The following is a 23,856-nucleotide window of genomic DNA, read 5'->3' on the forward strand; positions in this document are numbered from 1 at the left end:
TATGTCTCACATCTTGTGCTCCCTAGTAGACAAACAGCTGCCGGGAAGGGATGTTGTGTTCTTGCTGGATGGATCGGATGGCACTAGAACTGGATTCCCTGCTATGCGAGACTTTGTGCAAAGAGTAGTAGAGACACTCAGTGTGGATGACAACAAAGACCGTGTCTCAGTGGTTCAGTACAGTAGAGATCCAACTGTCCAGTTCTATCTGAACACGTACACCACAAAGGGCGAGATCCTCGACACTGTCAGAGGTTTAAGGCACAAAGGCGGAAGACCCCTCAACACTGGAGCAGCTCTCCAGCACTTGAGGGATAATGTCTTCACGCCCTCTGCTGGGAGCAGGCGGCTGCAGGGAGTTCCACAGGTCCTGATATTGCTAAGTGGTGGAAGGTCTTTTGACAGTGTGGCCGCACCAGCCTCTGCTCTCAAACAGCTGGGTGTGTTGACCTTTGCCATTGGAACCAGGGGTTCTGACAGCAGAGAACTGCAGAAGATATCCCACGATCCCAGTTCCGCTCTATCCGTGTCTGAATTCACTGACCTTCCCAGTGTCCAAAATCAGCTTCATTCCTCCATGCAGGCTGTGATTATTGATGTCACCCTTGAATCACCAACTGTACTTGGTACGTTCATGTTTGAGTTCGACTATCTTCGAAATAATGTTATACTCCAAATCAAAATGTTTTTATTGTAAATTGTTTACTTACCTTCATTTCATCATTAATTAAATGAATCACAAGAAAATAAAAATGTATAAATTCATAAATCCTATCTTAAACAGGTTAATCTCTTGGAATATATTATGTAATCCCATTTATAAACAAAAACAGAATGATATGGATTCTAATTTTTAAAAAAAGGACAATTTTCATTTCCAAATCATAATTGCACAACTCAAAAAATAGCTTTTACTTTTAGTAAGATTGTATTACTTTTGCACTTGTTCGGTATTTGTTTACATCTTTTTAGTTTGCAAACTACATTATTAGAAGTGCTGCAGTGCTGCTGTAACACAATCATCTTTTGCTCAACCTTCCACTTTCACAGTTCTTGTAATGATTTATTCATTATATTCTTCACTCCATTCAGCCTTTTTGCACATCTCTTTCAAAATGTGTCAAAAATTCTTTTTTTCACGTAATATCTTCTCTTGTTCAAGATCATTTGAAGCAATCCGGATTGAACGGCAAGCGCTCTTGTAACATTATGGACATTCTTGATTCTGAGGACACTCTTGAATCTCAGTTTTGCTTTCAACTTATGTCCTTTCTTTTGCAAGCAACAACTACTCTTTTTCATCCCTTTCATATTGTTAGTGTGTTTTTAACACAATTCGTATTCTGACTTTTTATCCCATGTTGTTTTTATTACACTAAAGATATAAATCTCATTTGAATCAAAATAATATCTGGTAGTATTGTTATTTGGCAAGTTTTCTATTCACGAAGCAACTAGCAGTTATCTTCCTTATTGTTTTCCACTTTATTTTTTCAGTTTTGCTTTTGAATGATATACCAAATGACCAGTGGCGGCTGGTGAAAAATATTCTAGGTGGGGCTGTTCGTCCCTGAAGCTTTTGGTGACCATCTTGATAAAAGAACCCCAAACCCATATTTAGGGATAAACATTAATTATTGAATTGCCTTTGATAAATCAGCAGTTTGACAGATAATGACAATGAACAAACAGTAGTCTTTCACTGGTGACACACAGTGGACGTGAAATATATTAGCATATACTCTTAATACAAAAATATGGTTATTAAAAGGCATGTGTATGATGTAACCTACGGCAGTGATTAATGTTTAACTATAGACAAAGTGTGACAGGAACACTATAGGAGGAGCATAACGTGATTAAGGCGAGACACGGCAGGCAAAAACATCGTTTTTTCATGCACTTATCAATTTTGAGATTTGGGGCTATTTTGCTTCCATAACATGTCTTCTTTCAGACTAATACAAAAAAATAGTCTAAAATACACATTATGGGTGTTTATTTTACTTCACTTTGACTGGTGTCGCCTGTAGATTTCTCCTAAATTCACCAGAACTGAGCGTTCTATCGCGGAGCGAGCCGCGTCTGTTCAGACTCCTGTCATATCAGGTATCGCCGTGAAGCTCTCTCTCTATCTCTCTCTATCTCTCCCTCTCTCTCTCCTGCACTAATGTGTCGGTTCCAAAAATGGTCATTTCCTTTGTACCAGCGACGAATCGTAAAGGTACGAGGGAGGGTCTCATTGGCTGGTGTCGTTTTCCGACAGCGTGATTCGTTTAGAAGCATCACGTGATGCGCTCTGAACAGCGGAGGGACTTTTAAAAACGGGGAAAGGAAATCGATTTAAATCCTCACATAAAATAAAACAACTCTCACTTTTCTAGACAACAAAAGGCTACTCACTTCAATACTGTAAGATCCCTTTACAAAGTGCGTCATCGCGGAAGCTGTCACCCGTTAAAAACGGTGTTTGCCGTCGGAGACAGCGCGATACACAGCGGTGGCTTTTTTTTTTTTTTTTTTTTACACATCAGACGTCTGAATGAACTGATCGGAGATTTAATATGTCCCTGCGCTGGTACAGGGCTTAAAATGAACATCGATCCTCAAATCCAGTGCAGTCGCACTCGCTAACTGGTGACCACTGGTGTGAAGCTGACATTAGACTATTAGCATTTTTTAGCCAGACAGAGAGAAACTGTTCATATTACACTGAGCCCAACTAGGCTACACCTAAAGTGTTTCTTTTTTTTTTTCTTCAGCCTCTTTTTTCTTCACGTCTTGCTCCCAGGTGGACTCTTCTTTTTCCCTCGGCTTCATTAGAAACTCCAGGTGATAAGGTGCATCATACAGGTTGACGTTAGATGGGATCAGGTCCGAGAATGTACATGGGGCCCCGTTAGGGGGTTTTTGCAATCTGCGATATCATTCACAGCTCATTTATACAACAATTTATACCTAAAAACAGGGGGCGGTCACTGCGTTTTTAGGGCTGGTGACAGTATTTTCTCATTTACAAAGTGATAAAAAGAGATATCCAAAATCCCCTCTGTAAAAACTTTTGACTTTAATATGTCAACAAAATAAAACAAGAATTTTGAAAGTGGCTTTATCCAATCTTCAGATTTCGGGTCTGGAAATGTACACAAATTCACGCATATTTAATTATATAATGTCTAATTTCCATATGTAAGCATAATATTTAAGAAAACATGTAATACAAAAAATAATTGTCTCAATCTAAGTAATAAACATTGAAAGTTTCATGGCAATAGCTGTTAGTTAAATTTTTTACCCTATTCACCTGGGGTGTCTCGCCTTAAGTTTAGTCAGACCTTGCTAATGTGAGATGTTAACTGCTGCATTATCAGGTTTGATGACGACTGCGAACGTACTGGTCACACCTGTAAACATATTGAACAGTGCGCTGCAGCCTGATGCTCCGCATCAGAGACGTCCTGTCACAGGCCTGGGTGATTAGTTTCCCCTGGTGTCACTCAGGAATAACAGTGTCCAGTACAGTGTCGCAGAAGCTGGATGAACTAATAAAAACACTCCCGGACGAGCTGTGAACGCATCCCGGACGAACCAACAGCATGCAGTCCAAAAGTTCGCTCCGAGCATAGGCTATATAAATAAAAAGAGAGAGCTGTCTCTGACGTGCCGGTTAACGGTGGCGGTCCTCCGGTGCTCCTCTCACACACTACGCGGCCTCCTGTCGCATCATAGCGTGAAACTGTGTTCTTCATCCAGCTGTGGAGCTACAGTATGCTGCTAGTCCTGACTAGCTTGGCTAACGTTAGCTGACAGCACCGTTCATGTGTCCCTTGAGAGTTCATGTTTTTTTAATCCGTTCAGATAAATAGGTCTCTAACTCCAGTAACAGTCCGTGTGGTATCTGTCCTCACTGTTTTAAAAAGTAAATTAAACGGGAACCAGAATTTGAAACTGATGAAAACTCCGTAGCCATCCAGCTACCGAGGAAAGCTCCTTGGTTAATTTCCCCCTTGATTTCTGGTTGCCATGGGAGGCTAAAATGTTTGGTTTGGGGCCTATTTTCTGCGCCCCAAAGGGGTACAATCTGACAACGCTAACTGGCTAAATTACCTGTTGCTCCATATATTTTTTACTTAGCAACAGTCACTGATTGGCTGAGCCGGTAAACTGCTGGGGCGACTTCTCCAGTGCCCCAGACAGAGACAGTAAATGAACCTGGAGGCAAATTAGCCTCTAAATAATGGTTTTATTTTATATACAGCTCCATTTTACAGGTACAATAAGAAAAAAATATTAATTTTAAATTATTATTTTGGAAAAAATTATAATCATTAAAATTTGCTTTTCATCTCTATTGACCAGCTGCCATTGCAAATGACAGTATATTGGATTAACAATTATTCTCATCAGAAACTTCTTGCAAAAAGCAAACAAACAAAAAAAAAACCTTAAAATAAAATAAAATGTGCGGTTATTCTATTTTTCAATTCAAGGAAATCATCATTGTTGTAATATGATAATAGAATCTGCATAGGTATCAAGAAAACAACATAACTTGTCTTGTGATATTAAGGCTACTTCATTTACATGCTAAGTTAACTTGGTCTATTGTTTATGTCAAATTGAATTTGTGTTGTTTTCTCCTGGTTTAAAAAACCAAGACATTTAACTGTAGCTTTTTGTGTGTGTGGTGTGTGGTGTGGATGACTAGCATGATGAGATATGTCTTGAATGCATTCTTAGTTGTGCATTTGAGATGTTGTAAATATTATTTAGTTGCTGGATCAACATGTCCATTATAATCCTATATATATACACACACACATATGAGTTTCATGAGTACAGCAATATTCCATCTTAAATTTTTAAGAACATTTTGTAAAATAAATTTCACGAAAACCATTTGCCATGGAAGAATCACTGGTCTGATTTTCAGGTATCAGGTTATGAAAACTGAGCTTGAGTAAAAGTATTGTTTTACATTCATGTAGGAAGGAATCGGCAGACATGTATTAGGTAATCAAACATTAGTGTATGATTGCTGATTGTTTTAGGACACAATTTGATGATTTCAGTATCAGCGTTCAGAGGATTAACTTTTTTCCCTGTCTTTTAGCCGAGGCAGTTGGACCACGGAAGGATATCGTTTTCCTTGTTGATGGATCCGACGGCGTTGGACGGGATTTTCCTGTCATCAGGGAATTTATCCGCAGGGTCGTGGAGAGCCTCAATGTGGGCGAGAATAAGATCCGTATTGGTGTGGTCCAGTATGGCGACTCTGCTCACGCTGACATGTATCTAAACTCGTTTACAACCAAAGAAGGTGTTTTGAATTCTGTGAGGGCAATCAGACAGCGAGGAGGCAGACAACGTAACCTGGGACAGGCCTTGCAGTTTGTGAGTCAGGATGTTCTGACAGCAGCTCGTGGAAGCAGGAAGCAAGAGGGTGTACCACAGTTTGTAATCTCCATCTCAAGTGGATCTTCAACAGATGACATCAGCCGTCCAGCATCTTCCCTCAAACAGTCTAGAGTAATTCCCCTCAGCATTGGGACCAGGGATGTTAATCCCACAGAGCTCCGGGTGGTGTCATATGTGCCTAACTTTGTCTTCACTGTAGATGACCTCCCTAGCCTGCACACAGTCCAAGACAATTTAATCACCACTATCACTGAACTGTCAGATGATGCCATTCAGAATATGCGCCCAGTTTTCCCAACTCCTGATGGTAATGTTATTCATTTTATTCATGTCTTTAAATTATTTGCATACTTAATTTAATTGCAATGAGTGTTGAAATCAAGTTTTTTTATATCTGCATTTATTTTAGTGTTAACATGATAATCCACTCTCAATTGTACTGTTTGTCCTCTATATCTACAAGTTACTCTAGGAACTAGTGCTCATATCTTGTCACTGTGCTTGTTTCCTTTTGAGCAGTAATCACACCAACATCCACAGGAGGAGAAAAGAGGGATGTCGTATTTCTGATTGATGGCACAACAGCAATGCGTAGTGAGTTCCCCTCCATCCGTGAAATGATAAGAAGAGTTGTGGACAAGCTGGATGTTGGAATGCAGAAGGTCCGGATAGCAGTGGTACAGTACAGTGATGACCCAAATTTAGAATTTCTTCTGAATGAATACTCCACCAAAGAGGAGGTACGCCAGGCTGTGATGAGAATTCGAAGCAAAGGAGGAAACCGCCTAAATACAGGTCGCGCTCTTGAGTGGGTCTCCAAAAATATCTACCAGAGATCAGCGGGAAGCCGTATTGAGGATGGAGTCCCTCAGTTCCTCATCCTAGTTACAGGTGGAAAGTCTGCAGATGATGTATCTGGTCCAGCTGACCAACTTAAGAGGGGCCAGGTTGCACCCCTTGCTATTGGCTCAAGGAATGCTGACCCTGATGAATTGAAACAGATTTCCCTGAAGCCTGAGCTCGTATATACAGTTGATAATTTCCAGCAGCTACCAAGAGTGGAATCACAGCTAATTGATTCTGTCAAAACAATGTCCACCGCTGACATCATCGCCAGTTATACTCCAGTGGAGATAGGTAAGAAATACGACATCTCATATTTTACAATATTTTTGGTTCCTCGTGTACCTGAAACAACTGACTCATGGTACACTGATGGTGCAGGAAGTTGTGGAGCTGCTTTAAAATTAAGTATGTCCTTTTCTCCCCACTTGCAGACCCCATACATCTTGGGAAGAAAGACATTATCTTCCTCATCGATGGCTCAGACAATACAGGTGCTGGGGGCATTGCTCATATCCGTGACTTCATCCTTCAACTTGTCCAACAACTAGATGTTCAACCTGATCAAGTGCGTGTAGCTGTTGTCCAATATGCAGACAGAGTTAAAACAGAATTCTCCCTCAACTCACACAACAACAAGCCAGCTGTTATCTCCGCAATCAAAAGACTTCGTCAGATGGGTGGTCGGTCATCGGACCTAGCTGATGCCATTAACTATGTAATGCAGAATGAGTTAAGACCCTCTGCTGGTGTTCGCCCAACTGAGGCCTCTCAGCATCTTGTGGTTCTAACAGGGGGACGTTCCTCCCAAGATGTTTCCATCTATGGACCTCTGCTAAAAAGCTCCCGGGTTAGCTGTATTGGTGTTGGAGCAGGTAGTGCTGACACACGGCAATTATCCCAAATTGCCACCACTTCAGATGATGTTCTTCAGGTTCCTACATTCCCTGGACTGTCAGCACTCCAGGATAAGGTTGTTGCCAGATTGCATGGGACGATCCCTGTGGAACCACCCACAGTGGACATAGATAGTAAGTTGTGCCAAAATGTACACATTTTACAGAGACTTAAATTGTTTTTTTTATTGGCCCAAAGAATACTAAAATCTATTGACTACATTCACTCTATTTATTGTTATATTCTCATTCATCTATGTCTATCATCATCAGTATCTCATCTGTTTTTCTTATAACAGCAGGCATACCCTCTAAGAAGGCTGACATTGTATTCCTGGTGGATGGCTCTATAAATTTGGGTCGGGAAAACTTCAAAGAAGTGATGTCGTTTATCATCAACCTAATTGACCTGTTCTACAATGATAGAGACAACCTGCAGTTTTCCCTGGCACACTTTGCTGCAGATGTGACTGATGCTTTTTACCTCAACACATTCAAGAACAAGCAAGAAATAATCGATGCCATTGAGCGCACAGAGTACAAAGGTGGACGTAAAATCAACATTGGTGCAGCAATTCGTCATGTTCAAGATGTTCACTTCACCAGAGAAAAAGGTAGTAGGATGGATGACGGCACTCCTCAGATCCTGATGGTTGTCACAGGAGGGCGCTCAGCTGATGACAGTAAAACAGCAGCTCTCGGTTTGAAGAGCAAAGGTGTGAGAGTTTTTGCTGTAGGAGTGGGCAATACCGGGAATGAGCTAGAAAACATCGCAAGCGAGTCTTCTACCGTGGCTCGTGCAAGCACGTTTCTTGAGCTTTCAGAGCTCAATGAACAAATCCTGGAGACTCTGGATGATGAGGTGAAGGGGAAACTCTGTGTTGGTGTGCAAGACACTCCTAAAAGTAAGAGACATAGAATTTTTTGTTAATTTAATTTACAGCAAAGTTATTTCACATCAATGAGCAACTTATTTCTTGGTTTACAAAAATCATGTTTTTTTTTACAGCCTGCAACGTAGAGGTGTTGGTTGGCTTTGATGTTTCTGGCCAGAATATCTTTAGTTCTCAGACCAATCTCCAGAGCAAGATGGGTGCTATTCTGCAGAGGATTTCCAAAATGGCACCTATTAGTTGCTCATCTGGGCAGATTCCCTCTGTGCAAGTGGGCATGCTGGCCATGGATTCTGCTTCTGAGCCTGCCCAACTGGACTTCACAAACAACGCTGATGAGCTGTTTGAGGGCTTCAGAGCTTTGCGTAATCGTGGCCCCTTTTTACTCAATGGCAAGACCATCTCAGCTTACAACAATAGGTTCAAGACAAGACAGGATGATGCTGTCAAGGTTAGTTACTGAAACAGTATGAAATACATCAGCACCAGGCTGATTCTGGCATATTTTAAAAGGAGAGGTGTTATCTTAAATGTTCAGTTTTGTCCAGCTCAAAAAAAAGAGTTTTCTGAAAGAGAGTTTTCTGACTGACTCCTGTTTTTCCCCATAAAGGTTGTTATTCATTTGACTGATGGTCTTGACGCCCCATATGCTGAAATGAAAAGGCGAGTTGTGGAGCTACAGCAGTCAGGTAAAAATCAGCTGCAGAACAAATCTGCCTTTGATGGCCATTTAAACCTAAACCTCTAGATTAAAGTAATGTCATGTTTAGAATTGTTACAGAGACTGATGCTTATGTACTTAACAGGTGTGAACAGTTTCATTCTCGTTGGGCTGGAGCGGGTGAACAAATTTGAGGAGGCTTTGATGTTGGAATATGGCCGTGGCTTTAGATACACCAGACCCCTACGTGTCAATATTATGGACTTGGACTATGAGCTTGTGGAAGAACTGGTGAGTACGAAGTGGTCAAAGGCATATACATGTTTTTGTTGTCTTCATTCCCATAAAGGACTTCATTTTTGTTGTTAATATTTGTTTTCTTTTTCTGCACAGGATAATATTGCAGAGAGACAGTGCTGTGGAGTGCCTTGCAAGTGTATCGGCAACAGAGGAGATCGTGGAGCAGTTGGACTTCCAGGATCTAAGGTATTTTATGTCCAAAAAAATCACTTTTATCAAGCTCTTCCAAACATTGGAAACCTTTTCTTTTTAAAATCATTGTATTCTAATTTGATTTTTTTCATTTTATTATTCATTAATTTTTTTGTATTATTATTTATATTATCTTTCAGGGTAATCCAGGATTACCAGGAAGCCAGGGACATCCTGGAGATGAAGGTGGACCTGTAAGTTTGAATGCTTTGCTTAGTCTGAGTCAACAGTCTTTCCATTAGAGACTTTCGGGCACCTGCTGTAAACTGTTAACCATGTTTCTATCCTCAAGAAGACAGTGAAAACAATGCTTTCTCTTTCCCACCTGTTGGGTGTTACTTCACATTTAATCCCTGCTGTGTTATGCCCCTCCAGATTATTTGAATGTCTTTGTTGTGTAATGACAGGGAGAGAGAGGTCCTCCTGGTGTGAATGGAACACAGGGTTTCCAGGGATGTCCTGGACAAAGAGGTGTCAAGGTAAAAGCTTTGATCTTAACTTTTCTAACTTGTATGTTCATGTTCAAGGTATTGTGTATTTAAAAAAAAAAAATGTATTATATATTTTTTTTCCATCATTCAGGGTTCTCGTGGGTACTCAGGAGAAAAGGTAAGTTTTTTTGTTTTTGTTTTCTTCATTATTAGAAGAAAACTTTTAACCAAAATATTTCACACACTGATTACCAATCAATCAACCTATCAACATTTTGCAGGGTGAATTTGGAGAAATCGGTCTTGATGGCATCAATGGAGAAGAGGTAAGTGTTTTATGTAAGGTGTTGTCTTTCAGTCTATGTCTTTTTATGTCATATCTCATCTTGGCTGTATGAAATTGTGTTCCACTCTTGTTGTCGTGTGGCAAAGACATGTATTCAGTTTATACATTACTGTGGGCTTTAACTGGTTTCTGCTAAATGTTTGCAGGGCAAAAGTGGAGTGGCTGGACCCCCAGGAGACAGAGGAAACCCTGGCAGAAGAGTGAGAGACTAGTTGTAGTTTTAGTTCCAAATCTTGGTTTAAACACATTTTGAAGTTGTACAGTTAGTGCTGATAAGTGCTCACTAAATATATTTTTTGTATTTAGGGCCCCAAAGGCACCAAAGGGCAAGCAGGAGACAGTGGAGAAAAGGGAATCAGAGGAGACCCTGTGAGTATTATTAAAACTGATAAATTGGTAAATTGATATACTGTCTTTGTGATCAATGAACTGATCAAGGCTGATTATAGTCTTGCATAACATTTGTCATTTATGGAGTGTTGGTAAATTTGTGTTCAAAAATAGAGTAGTAAGTTCTTACCTGCGTGAATATGTCAGTGGTCAATGGCAAAAAAAATGCAGTATTTAGTATGTGTTGGTTTGTCCTGCTCTGACCCTATCATTGCTGTCACAAGTGGATTGCATGAATGATAAGATTTTTTCTGTCACATTTCCAGGGAAAAAATAGTTTAAGGCTGTTCAAATGTAGCTGAATTTGAAAATTCTTTCCAATAGGGTACAAGTGGACAAGATAACAACCGTGCAGGACCTAAAGGAGAGGCTGGTGATGCTGGACCAGCGGTAATGAACATATTGTATTGTTATAGAAAAACAATTCTGCCAACACATTACATTGCCGTTTGTATGGGTTTGTTTCACTGGATATTTGTGCTGAAATCATAGGGAGATCCTGGTCAGGATGGAAAGAAGGGAGGACCTGGTGAACTTGGAAGACCGGTAAACAAATTGGACTTGTGGTCATTATCTTCATCTTCCTTGGCAATGTATTTTTCTTACCAAGACCTATTTCTCCTCCTAATTTGTTAGGGAGCTAATGGCAGAAGAGGTCCACCTGGACAGCCTGTGAGTTCCTTTTTGTTTGCAATAACATACATCATTTAATACTTGTCTCAGTAACTCTTTAGCTCTTGGAAGTTATTGTAAAATCCTTCTGCTTGTATGTAATTAAAGGGAAATGCCGGAAAGCCGGGAGGTGCTGGTGAGCCAGGAGAGCCTGGTATTGGAGGATCTAGAGTAAGTTTCTCATTCTGTATACACTACTTTACTACTGCAATCATTACTGTTTCTTGGCTGCAAGAAAAGTGGACTGTGACTGGAGTATTTATCAGTGCAGAAATGTGTGTTCATTCTTTACTCATGGTGTTCATCAATATCTGCTTTGTCCTTACTAAGGGTCAAACTGGACCAAATGGTGCCCCAGGACCCAGAGGAGAAGATGGGAACCCTGGACCGAGGGTGTGTGAACCCCTTTGGTCCATTTTATGAAAAACAGTCAACAGTATTTTTAACAGAGTAAAACTAACTCTTTTGTCTGGATGTTTGTTTTCTAGGGTCCTGGAGGTGACTCAGGTCCCATTGGAGAAAAGGGGAGAAGAGGATCTATTGGTCGCAAGGTACTGAGTGGAACATAACTTAGTGTAACTTCGATAACAGGCTTGTTTCATTTATAAACACACTGGACTAAGGCAAGCTCTCTCACATTACTGTACACACCGTGCAGTCTACTGATTGTGCTATAAGTAAACATATAGGCCATGCTTAAAAACACATGAAATTACGAGATTAATTAAATCTATAGCAACTGGTGCCAATGTAAAGAAATATTTGCTTTGACATTCTCTTTCAATCTCTTAGTGTTTCTGTTTCTTTCTCATTCTTTCTGTCCTCATTCTTTTTTAGGGAGAGCCAGGAGAGCCAGGACCTAAAGGCGTTGTTGGACCTCTCGGCCCCCGTGGAGAGCCTGTAAGGATGGAACTGGATCTTCTTTGCATGCAACATAATTAAACACTGTTTAGAAATGGACAAGAACTTTTTTATAATCAAAAATATAAGGCATACACCGTTTAATCCATATGTCTTTATATTCCAGCTGTTAATTATAAGACATTTGTCATCATAATTATGGCCACAACAAGAGGAGAACTCAAGATCAGCTACAGGCTACAAGTCTAAGAAGCAGTTTTCCTACTGTGGCTTATACTGTACATCTGATAATGCATGTGGTGTGTTTTTCGTTGAGGAATAGCTGCTTTGCTGAGGGATATGTCATTTGCTCTCACATAACAGTGCTTGCACTGTAATGCTGGGACAAAGATGTTTGTTTTATTTAACTGCTACTACAAAAAAGTGTGTGCAATCTCTCTACAAAGAAAAACAGCTGAAGCTATTTTTTCCTTATAGGGTGAAGATGGTAGAGATGGCTTTGGTGTTGTAGGGCCCAAAGGAAGAAAGGCAAGTATATGTTGTGATCATATGATTAATGTTTTTTCAAATACACAAATATTTCAGGTAATAGAACTTCATAATTTTGAATTGAACAATAAAAAATGCAATATCACTAGCCAATTCAAAGTGAGAAATCATTATAAACTTCTGTATCTGTACCAAAATCAAATTCTAATTCAATGCAACATTCTAAAGTATGTCTGGATTTATCTCCACAGGGTGATGAAGGCTTCCCAGGATTCCCAGGACCAAAGGTAATGGAATATACTCACTCCTTCAAGTACATTTTTCGACAGAAGTTTAGGTTAGAAGTTGCACGGTGTAGTGTTGTATACGTGCTTTTGGTGTTGGTTACTTGGTTTCATGTGTGACACTTTCATTTCTGTAGGGTGCAGCTGGTGACCCTGGCACCCAGGGTGGACCCGGACCCGGCGGAAATCGTGGACAGAGGGTATGTTTTTCCACCCTTGTTGGATTTGTTTAATGTGAGCATAGTGCATATTGCTAACATAACAGGAGATAACACTAAGCAAGTTCTCCAGCACACACCTTGCTCAAGAGCATCACTGGGCACGACGCTAGAGGACGGCTTTTGAAGTTTGGGGTTAAATGTATAAGATGCATTTCTTGCAGTGAATTTTATGCCATTCAGTCCACACTGTGACTGAAGCTTTAAAGGAGCTGTTTATGAATAATGCAATTGCGATATATCCAACAATAGCATTAACAGGTATTTATTTACTAATAAAGCAGAAACACTGTGAGTCTGCCTTCAATCTGCTCTAAAGATATACGTAGCTATGTTCAGAGGACATGTTATAATATTTACTATAAATTGCCCAAACTCTTGTTAAGCAACACTCACTACCACCACCTGCCACCAGCAAGAAACTACAGTTGGCAGTAGAGATAACTTGAAAAGCTCCTTAAAGTCAAGTTCTTTTTGCATGATCAACAAATGAATAACCTCAAAATCAATTCTGTCAATTCTTTCCAGGGTGTCTCTGGGAATATAGGTACACCTGGACAGAAAGGAGAGGTTGGATATGCTGGACCATATGTAAGCAACTTCAGTTCTACATTAAATTCATATAAAATTGGATATTTATGATTTACAGTATCTTTTGTCTCAAGGTCTTTTTTATTTGAAAATGTATGACCTGCTGCACCATGTTATAATTGATAAGTTCTTAAGATGATTTGAAATAGTTAGGTTAAATAAGTAATCTTAAAAAAAGATAATAAATAGAGTGATTTATAATTGTTGGGTGTTAGTCCATCCCATGTCCAGTTGTTAACACAACAGTTTTTTTTCCCACAGGGTGACAAAGGGCCGAGAGGACCAGGTGTTGTGGTCAGTGCTCCTTTATCTCCATTAGACATATTATTTAAAGGGACAACGAGGAGTTTTGGAAAAGCGAAGCGTTTTCACACTACATTTATGAGCCTCCGCGCACCGTGAAATTCTTTGACCGGCGCAAGACAGACTCATGTTTTCATTCATCAAGAATTAAAGTCAGAGGTTCGAAGACGATCAGATACTGTCGTAGTTACGACTTTCGCGATTCGTGGCGTTATTCTCATGACTCACCGCGAAACCGAAAGTAAGGAAACACTGGTCGGCTCGACCAGCATTTCCGCCACCACTAATAATAACAAAATAACGATAGAGACAAAACGATATATTTATCGAAAATGGGCCCATTAACAAGTGTAACGTAGATTCATCCACATTAATATGAGACTTTTTTATTGTCGCAGAATTTTTCGTTCTGCCAATGGAGAAACTCCTCGTTGTCCCATTAATGAAGAGAGCAAAATTAATTTCTGCTGGCAATATCTTTCAACATATTTCTTTTGTCCCTTTAGCAATGTGATTTGGTCAAGAAGATTAGAGACAACTGCCGTGAGTATAATTTAATTGAAAAAAAAAGCTCTCCATGTATTGAAATCATATTGAAATGTAATAATGTCATTGTGTTGTATGCTAAAACAATGTCTTTCCATGTTTTATTTCCTCTTCTCTACCAGCTTGCTGTTATGGTGAGTGAAAAAAAAGTTTTCATTATGTAATAACTGCTTTGATTGCTGTGTATGGACTGCATACACTACTATGCAGATAATGAAATCTTCTATGTGTGGATTATTAGGTAAGCTGGAATGCCCGCTCTACCCCACTGAGCTGGCCATTGCCCTGGATGCCTCTAAGCAGGTTAACCGTCAAGCCTTCAGCAGAATGCGTGAGACAGCCCTGCGTCTGGTCAAAGACATCACCATCGCTGAGAGTAACTGCCCAAGAGGAGCTCGTGTTGCTTTGACTCTGTACAACAGTGAAGTTGTCACTGAGGTCCGGTTTGCTGATGCATTGAGGAAACGCGCTCTGGTGCAGCGCCTTGAGGGTCTGCAGACTCTGTCAACAAATAAGTCACGCAATCTGGAAACAGCCATGAGCTTTTTGGCCCAGAACACCTTCAAGAGGGTACGCAGTGGCTTCCTAGTGAGGAAAGTGGCCATCTTCTTTGTTGGTGAGCAACTTGGACAGGTACAAGCAGTTACTAATGCAGCTCTTCGCCTCCATGATGCTGGAATTGCCACTCTGTTCTTGGTCAGCCGTGAGGAAAGAGCTCTGACCAGAGCCCTGCAGGTACGACAAACAAACAAAGCAGATATCTCGAAGGGGAACATTACAGTGCAGCATATTTACTGCTACTTTTTGTCCACCAGATCAACAACACGGCCATGGCCCAGGTTATTGTCCTTCCTAGCCCAGGAAGTGCACAGTATAATTCAGTCATCCAAAAGGTTATGAACTGCCACATCTGCTTCGGTAAGAGCTCTGTGTGTAGACCATGTGTAGACCATGATTCAGATCAATACTTTATACGGGACCTTTAAAAATAATTATAATAATAATTGGAGAAATAAGCTAAATAACTCCGATCCTAACCTTTTGTGATATCACAATAGATTACATGTTTCTTTTTTTCTTTTTCTTTTTTAGATTTCTGCTCTCCAGACCAAATGTGTGACTATGTGCCTCCACTGTCCACCCGAGACAGAAGGTCTTTCACCACAGATGTGGACATCGACATGGCCTTTGTCGTGGACAGCTCCGAGTCAACCTACCCAACCGTTTTTACTGAGATCAAACGCTACATAGCTCAGATAGTGGAACACCTACATGTGTCTTCAAATCCCACATCGTCTCTTCACCATGCCAGAGTTTCTGTGATCCAGCAAGCACCTTATGAGTACCTCCACAATCAGACCGGCTCTCCCATCCACGTTGATATTGGCTTGACTGAGCACCACTCGGCTCAGGACATCGTCCGATTCCTGCTGGACAAAACACCACAGCTGGAGGGAGGCCGAGCGCTGGCAGCGGCGATCGAATCAACAGTGGAGCTGGTATTCGAGCAGGCACCACTCCCACGAGACAGGAAGGTACTGATTCTCTTTGTGACGGGAGGTGTGGAAGAAGAGGGGGAGCAGCTGGTGCGAATTGCCACCGAGGTCAAGTGTAGAGGCTACTTCCTGGTCATCATGGGCGTGGGGAACAGGCTGACTGCCGGAGATAGCCGCGTCTTGTCACGCATGGCCAGTGAGCCATCAGATGTCTTCTTCAAAAGGCTGGACAGCCTCTCACAGTTCTATGACAAGCACCTCCAGACCTTTAGCCAGCTGTTGCCAAAGTATATCAGCAGTAAGTTCAAGACAGATACCAGCACTTCAATCTATTTTTTTTTCTGTGCCAAATCCCTGTGAGTGAAACTCTGTGTTTGTCTTCAAAGTTGAAAACGCTTTCTACATGTCACCTGAAGTCTCCAAAAACTGCAAGTGGTTCCAGAGTGACCAGCCACTGAAAAACCCCTTCAGCTCATCACAGCAACAGGAGTATGTTTTATGATATAGATGGACATGTTTTACACCATAGCATTGATCAGTGTGCATTGATTTTAATCCACTATTTGTTGGTACATTTATAGGAAACATCAGAAGCATCATGAAAATCACCAAGCAGTTCATCAAAGAAAGCAGAAAGGTGAGATTTTAGATGTGTTAAAATGATCTGGAAATACTTCTCCAGGTAATTTCAGTGCAACCGATGGTTGATTTGAACTTTCTTTCCCCCTGACTGTCCATAAGTCAGAAATCAGCACCATTTTTCACACTCAGACCGGTGGTTACACCTTTAAAACTGTGTAGCAACATTATTTCAGCCCCCGTAGCTACTGACCTACTCTTAATTCCTGTGAACCTGTGATTTTATGCTGCTACTGTCCAGCCTTAACACCCTTGCCTTCTACTACATCAGATGCAGATGAGCTGCACGTCTTCAACATCACCTCCAGTGGCTTGAAACTGCGTTGGAGCAGCCCAGACCCAAAACTCTTTGTCTACTTTGAGGTCACAGTGACACGGTTGGTGGACCACACCCTGGTACTGAAGACCAACGTCTCCAGCACCGAGCTCGCTGTGGACAACTTAGAGAGTGCTCAGACATATCACGTTGTGGTCTCTGCCCACACCGCAGAGGGTCAAACTGTTTCCACCCGTAAAGGCATCGTCACTACTAGTAAGTCCATAAACTCACCTTCTCAAATATACCGTAATCTTCCTTTTTTCCACATAAGATGGTGTGTTATTAAAAAAACAAAACAAAAAAAACAATATCACTCATAAGATGTCGACAACACAGGTATGCAGACAATATGGTTTTTTGGCTTTGGAACTTTGAAGCTCTGCCATCATAGAAAAAACTGTGAATGGTGGTGGTTGTGACATTGAGATTCAGTCATAGATTTATCTTTGATTGTGGAAGTTTTTGGATGATTGTCACAATCCTTTTACTCCTTCCATACATTACAGATTGATTGTTAATTTTGTTATTTGTAAATAAACTAGTGAATAAGCCAAAGGCACTTGTCTTGCAGAAGCAGCAGAGCATAAACGAGTCAACCAAGGCATCAGTACTGTAAATACCACACCACTGGACAAACCAGAAACTGGTAAGTGACAGTGCATGTGTGTGCATTTTCTGTTTTAACTTTTATTTCATTCAGTTTTAACCTTTCAGTCCATACTCAGTGTTTTGTCTGCTCCTGCCCTGTGTTAAGGGTCTCTTCAGAGTTGTGTTTAGCTGGGTTTCCTATGTATGAAGTATGGAAGTCACATAAGTAAAACCTGATGGTTCAATTTACAGAACATCATGTCCCATGCTGTAATGCAATAATATGTCAAGTAAACTATTGGACAAATGTGTTGTTAATCAGCTCAGTGGTGCATGTCAAAACACACTGAAGGTCATTTAGGAAAACATGAAATGTACTGCTCAGGCACAGAGTTTTGGTTTGTAGGTTAAATCTTTTGTATAATATGTTTTGACAAACCAAACAGTTGAGGTTGCAATATCTGTGTCGCTCTGTTTACTCAGAAAATAGAAACACATGTGCAGATTTGTTTTAGGAATAAGTGCTCACAGCTGCTGCTTCATTTGGGACTTAAGACCTAACTGAGACGGGACAACGTCTTCACTGACTGTGAGAGGGTCAAGCTTAACCTGCCCTGTTATCAGTCAGTTGTAGGTATAGGAAACGCAATGCTGGCTTCATTAAAAACAGTCAGCGAGTGCAGTGCTTCAACACCCCAGCATGAGCAGTAGCATGCTGCAGTTTACAGAATGTTTTCTCAGAGAGGAATATGCAGAATGCAGTGAAGCTGTGAAGAAGTAATTTCTGGCCATGAAGGTGACTAAAATAAACTAACACTTAACAGTGGCTGGAGTTAGAACTAACTACTTGAACTTACACTTAATCATCTTTCACTCGACTGACAGCTTTTAATTTCCACATGTAAACCCTCTCTAATAATTAATCAATTAATTAAGACTCATTTGACCCCATTAGACCACCCATAATCTTCTAATATGGATTAATCTGTTATTAGCAACTTTTTAACAGCACACTTAAACTGTATGCCTTGTGTAGTTACATATTACCTCTCTCTCTCTCTGTCTGTCCTTCATCAAAACTGTTTTTTTGCATGTTCTAGTTAATGAGTTTGCAGACCCATGCTCACATGACTATGACGCTGGAATGCCGTGCAAAGACTATGAGGCTAAGTGGTTCTTTGACAGAAAGAACGGGATCTGTACACAGTTCTGGTATGGAGGTTGTGGAGGCAATGACAATAGGTTCGACACTGAGACCCTCTGCTTGAAACGCTGCATGAGGTCAGGTAAGTGGCCGCTGCTGCCAGGCTCTCTGAGCGAGCGTGCTGCTGCCTGGAGTGACAATAATCTAATGCAGCAGACACAAAACCTACAATTGGCCTTTTGCTAAATCCCACACCACAGGATAGTGGAAGTTCAACCATAGTTTACCAGCTGTAGCCAGGTGTGGCAGCCTTCCCAAGCTTGAGTTCTCCACATGCCAAAAATCTCCAAAATCAAAAGAAAAAGAACAAATGCGCTTCAAAATTCAGTATGCCTTGCTATACCTACAGCAGTACCATGTGTGACCAGGGGCAAGGGGCATGTCATTCTCATTATAATTCTTACTATTATTAATTTTATACATGGAGTAGACGTCACTTTAAAATATGCATGGGCGCCAACTGTAAGTTTATAATCTTAAATCAATGGCTCTGTCCTGCATTTTTTTAGCTCCAGTTTCACTTTGTTGTTATGTTTGCCAAAGTCAGCAGTGCTTCCTTAAAAGCCCTTTCTCTTGTAAAGTATGCTGTTTAAAATGTACATTGAAAATTTTCCACAGAACCAGAACCTCAGCAGCAGGTCCAGCAGCAGGTCCAGCACCAGGTCCAGCACCAGGTCCAGCAGGGTGAACAGGTGGAGATGCTTCCAGTTCCTGGTGAGATCCAATGCACACTCAGCGAGATTGATAGGCCTTCAATAACATGAATAGTTTCTTCTTTCCTGCTTCCTTTTTGACAACATAGCTGACTTTGATGTGGTTCACGTGCTGGCCAGTGTTTATTAAAAAAAAAAAAAAAAACACACACTTCCTTCTTCAAATCCACATCCTCAAGATGTTTTTAGACCACCCATAATTTTGGGTATACTGTATCTGGACTTCAAGTGTTACCATGTTATATGTGTTGCATAATAAAATAGCTGCAAAATGAACTCATTTAGCAGAACAACAAGTCCTTTGTATTCAACTACAAACCCACCCCGCCTCCTCCTCTGCTGCCCTTCAGATCATCTACATGACTGATGGAACAAGTAAAAAGCCAAGTTTGGAAAAAAGAGAAGGTTATGCCTTTGTCACAGGAGCGAGCCAAGTCATAACCACGGATACAATGAATGAAGGCCTTATTCACTGGTTCATTGTTTCTTTGGCAGTTGAGCTCATACAGAGTCCATTCAGTTTGCCAGCACCTTGTCAGCAGTGGAGTAAATTGGCTCAAGACACTTACAGTAATAGAAAGTCTGCTCTACATGAAAATGCTCATACGTTATGATTATGGTGGAATAAAAATCTGTCTTCTTGTAGAATCAGAACCAGAATCAGAAAACTTTTATTGTCCCCTGCAAAAAAGCAGTGGAAATTCTTCTTTGACATGAGATGTGCATAGAATAAAAGACACAAGTTAAAAACACAGTTTAACATAAAACGAATACAGTACAGCACACATAATACAAATAGAGGACATTAAAAAAAGATTTCATAGTGAGTTGTTGATGATGTTGATGGCGGATGAGATGAGTAGCATGGGTTTTCACACTCCGACTGATCGTTACTCTTTGTCACTCCCCTCCCAGTGGCCTTAACAGCTGTGGACATTTGCCAGCTTCCCAAAGAGGAAGGTACTTGTGCTAAGTTCGTCCTCAAGTGGCACTACGACGCCCACAGCAAGGCCTGTACGCGTTTCTGGTACGGAGGCTGTGGCGGAAACAAGAATCGCTTCGACACACATGAGCTGTGTGTGAAGGCCTGTGGAAAACCAGGTATGTTTGGTATTTCTAATCTGAAACTCCAACTATCAGTGCTCGCTCATTTGCAGTACACACTTACTTGCAATGAGGAGACACAACAGTGTAGGCTACATGTCATCAAGTTTCAAGAATATATCTTTGATTCTATATTATAAATCCCAAAACCCTACATGTGCTTATGATTCTGTATAATGCTACGTAATGCTGAAAGGTTGTGATGGTGGACTAGTTACCCAATGAGCACCTTTTAATATACTTGTTCATAACTGAGAAGCTGGGAACTGTGATGTACAATTGACCATTTCACAGTTTGAAAAAAAAGTAGTAACCTAATATACAGGGTATTTTAATATCACACCTCATGAAACACAGCAGAGTGTTCGCACTGCATGTTGTTTATATTCAGTGCAGAAACATAGCTCATTGCATTTGGCTAAATCTCATTGCTGACCTCTTTTTAATTGTCCCAACAACCATGCACATCTGTGTCTGTAGCTAAACTGATTAGACAGGCGCCCAACTGTGCAATAACCAGATCCCTATCTCATTATCTTTGAGATACAACATGATGTCAATGAATAATAAAAAATAATTCCCTAAATTTCTCCCTCATGAATCTGGCAGTGTTGTAAGAGTGTAACACTAAATCGGCAACATACTCTCCTAATATATGCACAGACTTAACCACCATTTTTCTTTTCCATTCTTTCACAGCACCTGTCAACCAAGGAGTCATTGCTAAAATAACAACATAGGACAGAAGAGGCAAATATGGCCATTTTTACCTCTGTTCAATGGCCGTGCTACAAAGATGCAATACCAAAGCAATGGTGGCTGCACTGGATCCACAAAAATGGACTTAATACCCAAATTCTTGAAGTAGTGTTTTTCACAGCAAGAAGGAAAAGCAACACAATTTGCTGCATGATTTGTTTTAACCTACTGGTGCTACATAGTATGTTTGTTTTACAGATGGAGTTTGATAAATGCATTCAGTCTTGTAAGTCAAGTTTTCTGGAGCATCATATGAGTTTTCATATTTTTTAAAGTGCAGTTTTATAATGAATCAAGAAACTTATATGAATATCTTGGAGCAGAGATTAGCAATAAATCAATACATGCAGGAATCGCATTATGCAGTAATCTTATGTCATTTCGTTTTTTGTTTTATTTTGTTTTGTTTTGGGTTTTTTATTTTTACATTCCACATTCACATATTAATGTAAGTTGTTTTCAAGCTCACTTGATTCCTGTTGAATCCTTAATCATTCCTTCACTATTTTTACAGTCACAAGATCCACAGCAGTGTTTACACAGGTCTTATATGGTGGCGTGTGAATTTGAAAAGACAGTGACCAACTGCTTGGAGGCAAAAAAAAAAGAAAAAAAGAAAAAAAAAACATTAATGTAACACAAAGTGCACTTCTGGAGCCACTGCCTTAAAGACACAAGTTCCAGTTGTTGAGAAATGGAATGTACTTGTCAAGCTGTTTTTTTATTTTATTTTTGTTTTATCTGGTTTTACTGAAATTTGTGTTTCATCTGGGTATAGGGGAAATAAAAATGAATCAAACTTTCTATTAACCTTGAGTAACTCATTCTTTTCTTTCTCGTTTTTTGAATCAAGTTTTATAGACAAGAAACAGTTACCAAGAGTCGCAGAGTAGTATATTTGACATACTCTCAAAGATAAAGCTTAAAGATTGTTTTAAACTAATGCTATTGATGTTCCATGTCATCTCTCATGTGTTTTTATTTATATACAAATTTGGTTCATTAAAGTGGGAAGGCAAGACTTCAAATTTTGCTTGAGTTACTTTTGGATAAAGTCTCAGTGAATATAGTGTGTTTTCTTTAGATGCTTATTTTTGATATTTTGGTATTTAGAGGTTCTCAGGTGTTATAGTTGGACCGATGTTATCAATCTTACCTTTGTATGGTAAATTTCCAATCATTTCCTAATATGTAGCAGATTATATTCTCACTCACCTTTACACAACTGAAGCCAGCAACAAATACTGTATGTACTTAACAAAGTTATAAAATCATCTCTACTGTGAACCGTTTCAAAATATGGAGTTAAATGCAGAGCCTGGGAGGTGATCACAATGCTCTTAATATCATGTTTAGGGTTGAGGTCAGCATCCTGTTTAGTTGAAAGAAATAGATCCCAAATTACAGTTATATGTCCTCAAAAGACAATTGCCATGAAATGAGCCTCAGCTGTGTATGAATCATCAACTACCTTGTGTTATATACGTATTTTTTATTGTGATTTAATGCAGTCGTTTTTTATTCATTACATGGGAACTGACCCCGCTGGGGCAGCTGTTGTGGATTACTCTTTAAGACACATCACCTGTGGTGGCTCGTCAGAGGTAACGTGGGGGCGTGCCTCCCAGTTGAAGAGTGCCTTGCGTGCGGCAGCGACGCTGTCTGCCACACAAGCCCATAAAAGCTCCTAGTAAAATCCGATCTAGTTGGAGGGTGAATTGGCCGCTGGTAATTGCTACTGGAATCTGTACAAAAGCACAACAAACACGCCTCTATGTGGTGGTATACTTTGCTTCTGCAAGTTAGTGTGTGATTGTATGTAAAGTGATTAGTGCGTGCCATATTTTCAGTGAGTCTTGTATCGAGAGGAGGCAAATGGTCCAGCAGGGCGTATCTGTTTGGGCTGTGGCATAAAGATGCCTATATGAACACAACCCGAGTGAACATTGTTTGAAGATGGACCATGCATGCATGGCCAGCCAGAATCCAGCCTTCTGCATGAACTGTTTCATACTGCCAGCTAGAGTAACGGAGGCTAGGGCTTTTTTTAATCAAACGTCTGGCCACTCTCACTGAGTGGCTGCCCAAATCCAAATGGCCAAGAGTGGTGATTTTGAATGACCCACACAATCATCTTATCTCTCAGGAGTGACTGTCAGGGCAAGGGTGGTGATGCCCCTATGATTGCAGCCCCGCCTACTATCCAGCACACTGCAGGCAGGAGGAGCTGCATTAAGGTATTCTCTATGTCAGATTCATCTGATGAAGGGGACGTTGACATCTTGGGCATCCATCCATGCATTTATCACATCCAGATTACTGCAATAGTATCCCCTGGTTCACAATCCAAATTTCAACCCCCCCCCCCCCCCCCTTCTCTGACAAGGTCAACCCCCTTCACACTGGTGGCAGATCCTCAGCACTGGGAGGTTCTGGCAGCAGAGACCTACACTATCTTAGGAGCTATCAGGGAGGTGATGCAGGACAATTGGCAGACTGGGTTTTATTCACATTTCTTCCTCATTCCCAAGAAAGATGGGAGAATGCAAATGAGCAGCATCGCCGCCAAAGCAGCAGCCAATTGCAGACCAGGATTCTCACAGCGGGAGAAATTGAGCCTAAATAGACACATATGCAGCACAGCTTGAAAGTCCCGCCCCTTTGGCCGTGACAGCAGCCAACCAACTTGGTACGTGGGAA

At 40.7% G+C, this 23,856-nt stretch overlaps 1 protein-coding gene across 1 annotated transcript; it reads left to right on the forward strand.

Moving 5' to 3' along the window:
- The first annotated feature begins 88 nt into the window (after nt 1-88).
- On the forward strand, nt 89-21,966 carry LOC146964648 (collagen alpha-3(VI) chain-like). Its single transcript, XM_085765911.1, has 40 exons — nt 89-626; nt 5,114-5,725; nt 5,935-6,555; nt 6,696-7,292; nt 7,457-8,062; nt 8,167-8,501; nt 8,661-8,739; nt 8,857-9,002; nt 9,105-9,197; nt 9,344-9,397; nt 9,611-9,682; nt 9,786-9,812; nt 9,916-9,960; nt 10,127-10,180; nt 10,287-10,349; nt 10,695-10,760; nt 10,863-10,916; nt 11,007-11,042; nt 11,151-11,213; nt 11,373-11,435; nt 11,531-11,593; nt 11,880-11,942; nt 12,381-12,431; nt 12,644-12,679; nt 12,814-12,876; nt 13,423-13,485; nt 13,747-13,779; nt 14,295-14,331; nt 14,457-14,468; nt 14,576-15,069; nt 15,150-15,252; nt 15,427-16,128; nt 16,217-16,319; nt 16,412-16,467; nt 16,741-17,001; nt 17,360-17,434; nt 18,477-18,662; nt 19,199-19,294; nt 20,209-20,394; nt 21,097-21,966. The coding sequence occupies exons 1-40, from the start codon at nt 104-106 to the stop codon at nt 21,135-21,137; spliced, it is 6,933 nt and encodes a 2,310-aa protein (XP_085622037.1). The 5' UTR covers nt 89-103; the 3' UTR covers nt 21,138-21,966.
- The last annotated feature ends 1,890 nt before the right edge of the window (nt 21,967-23,856 follow it).

Source organism: Trachurus japonicus, chromosome 21 (assembly GCF_045865225.1).
Source record: "Trachurus japonicus isolate A0001 chromosome 21, Traja_1.0".
NCBI lineage: Eukaryota > Metazoa > Chordata > Actinopteri > Carangiformes > Carangidae > Trachurus > Trachurus japonicus.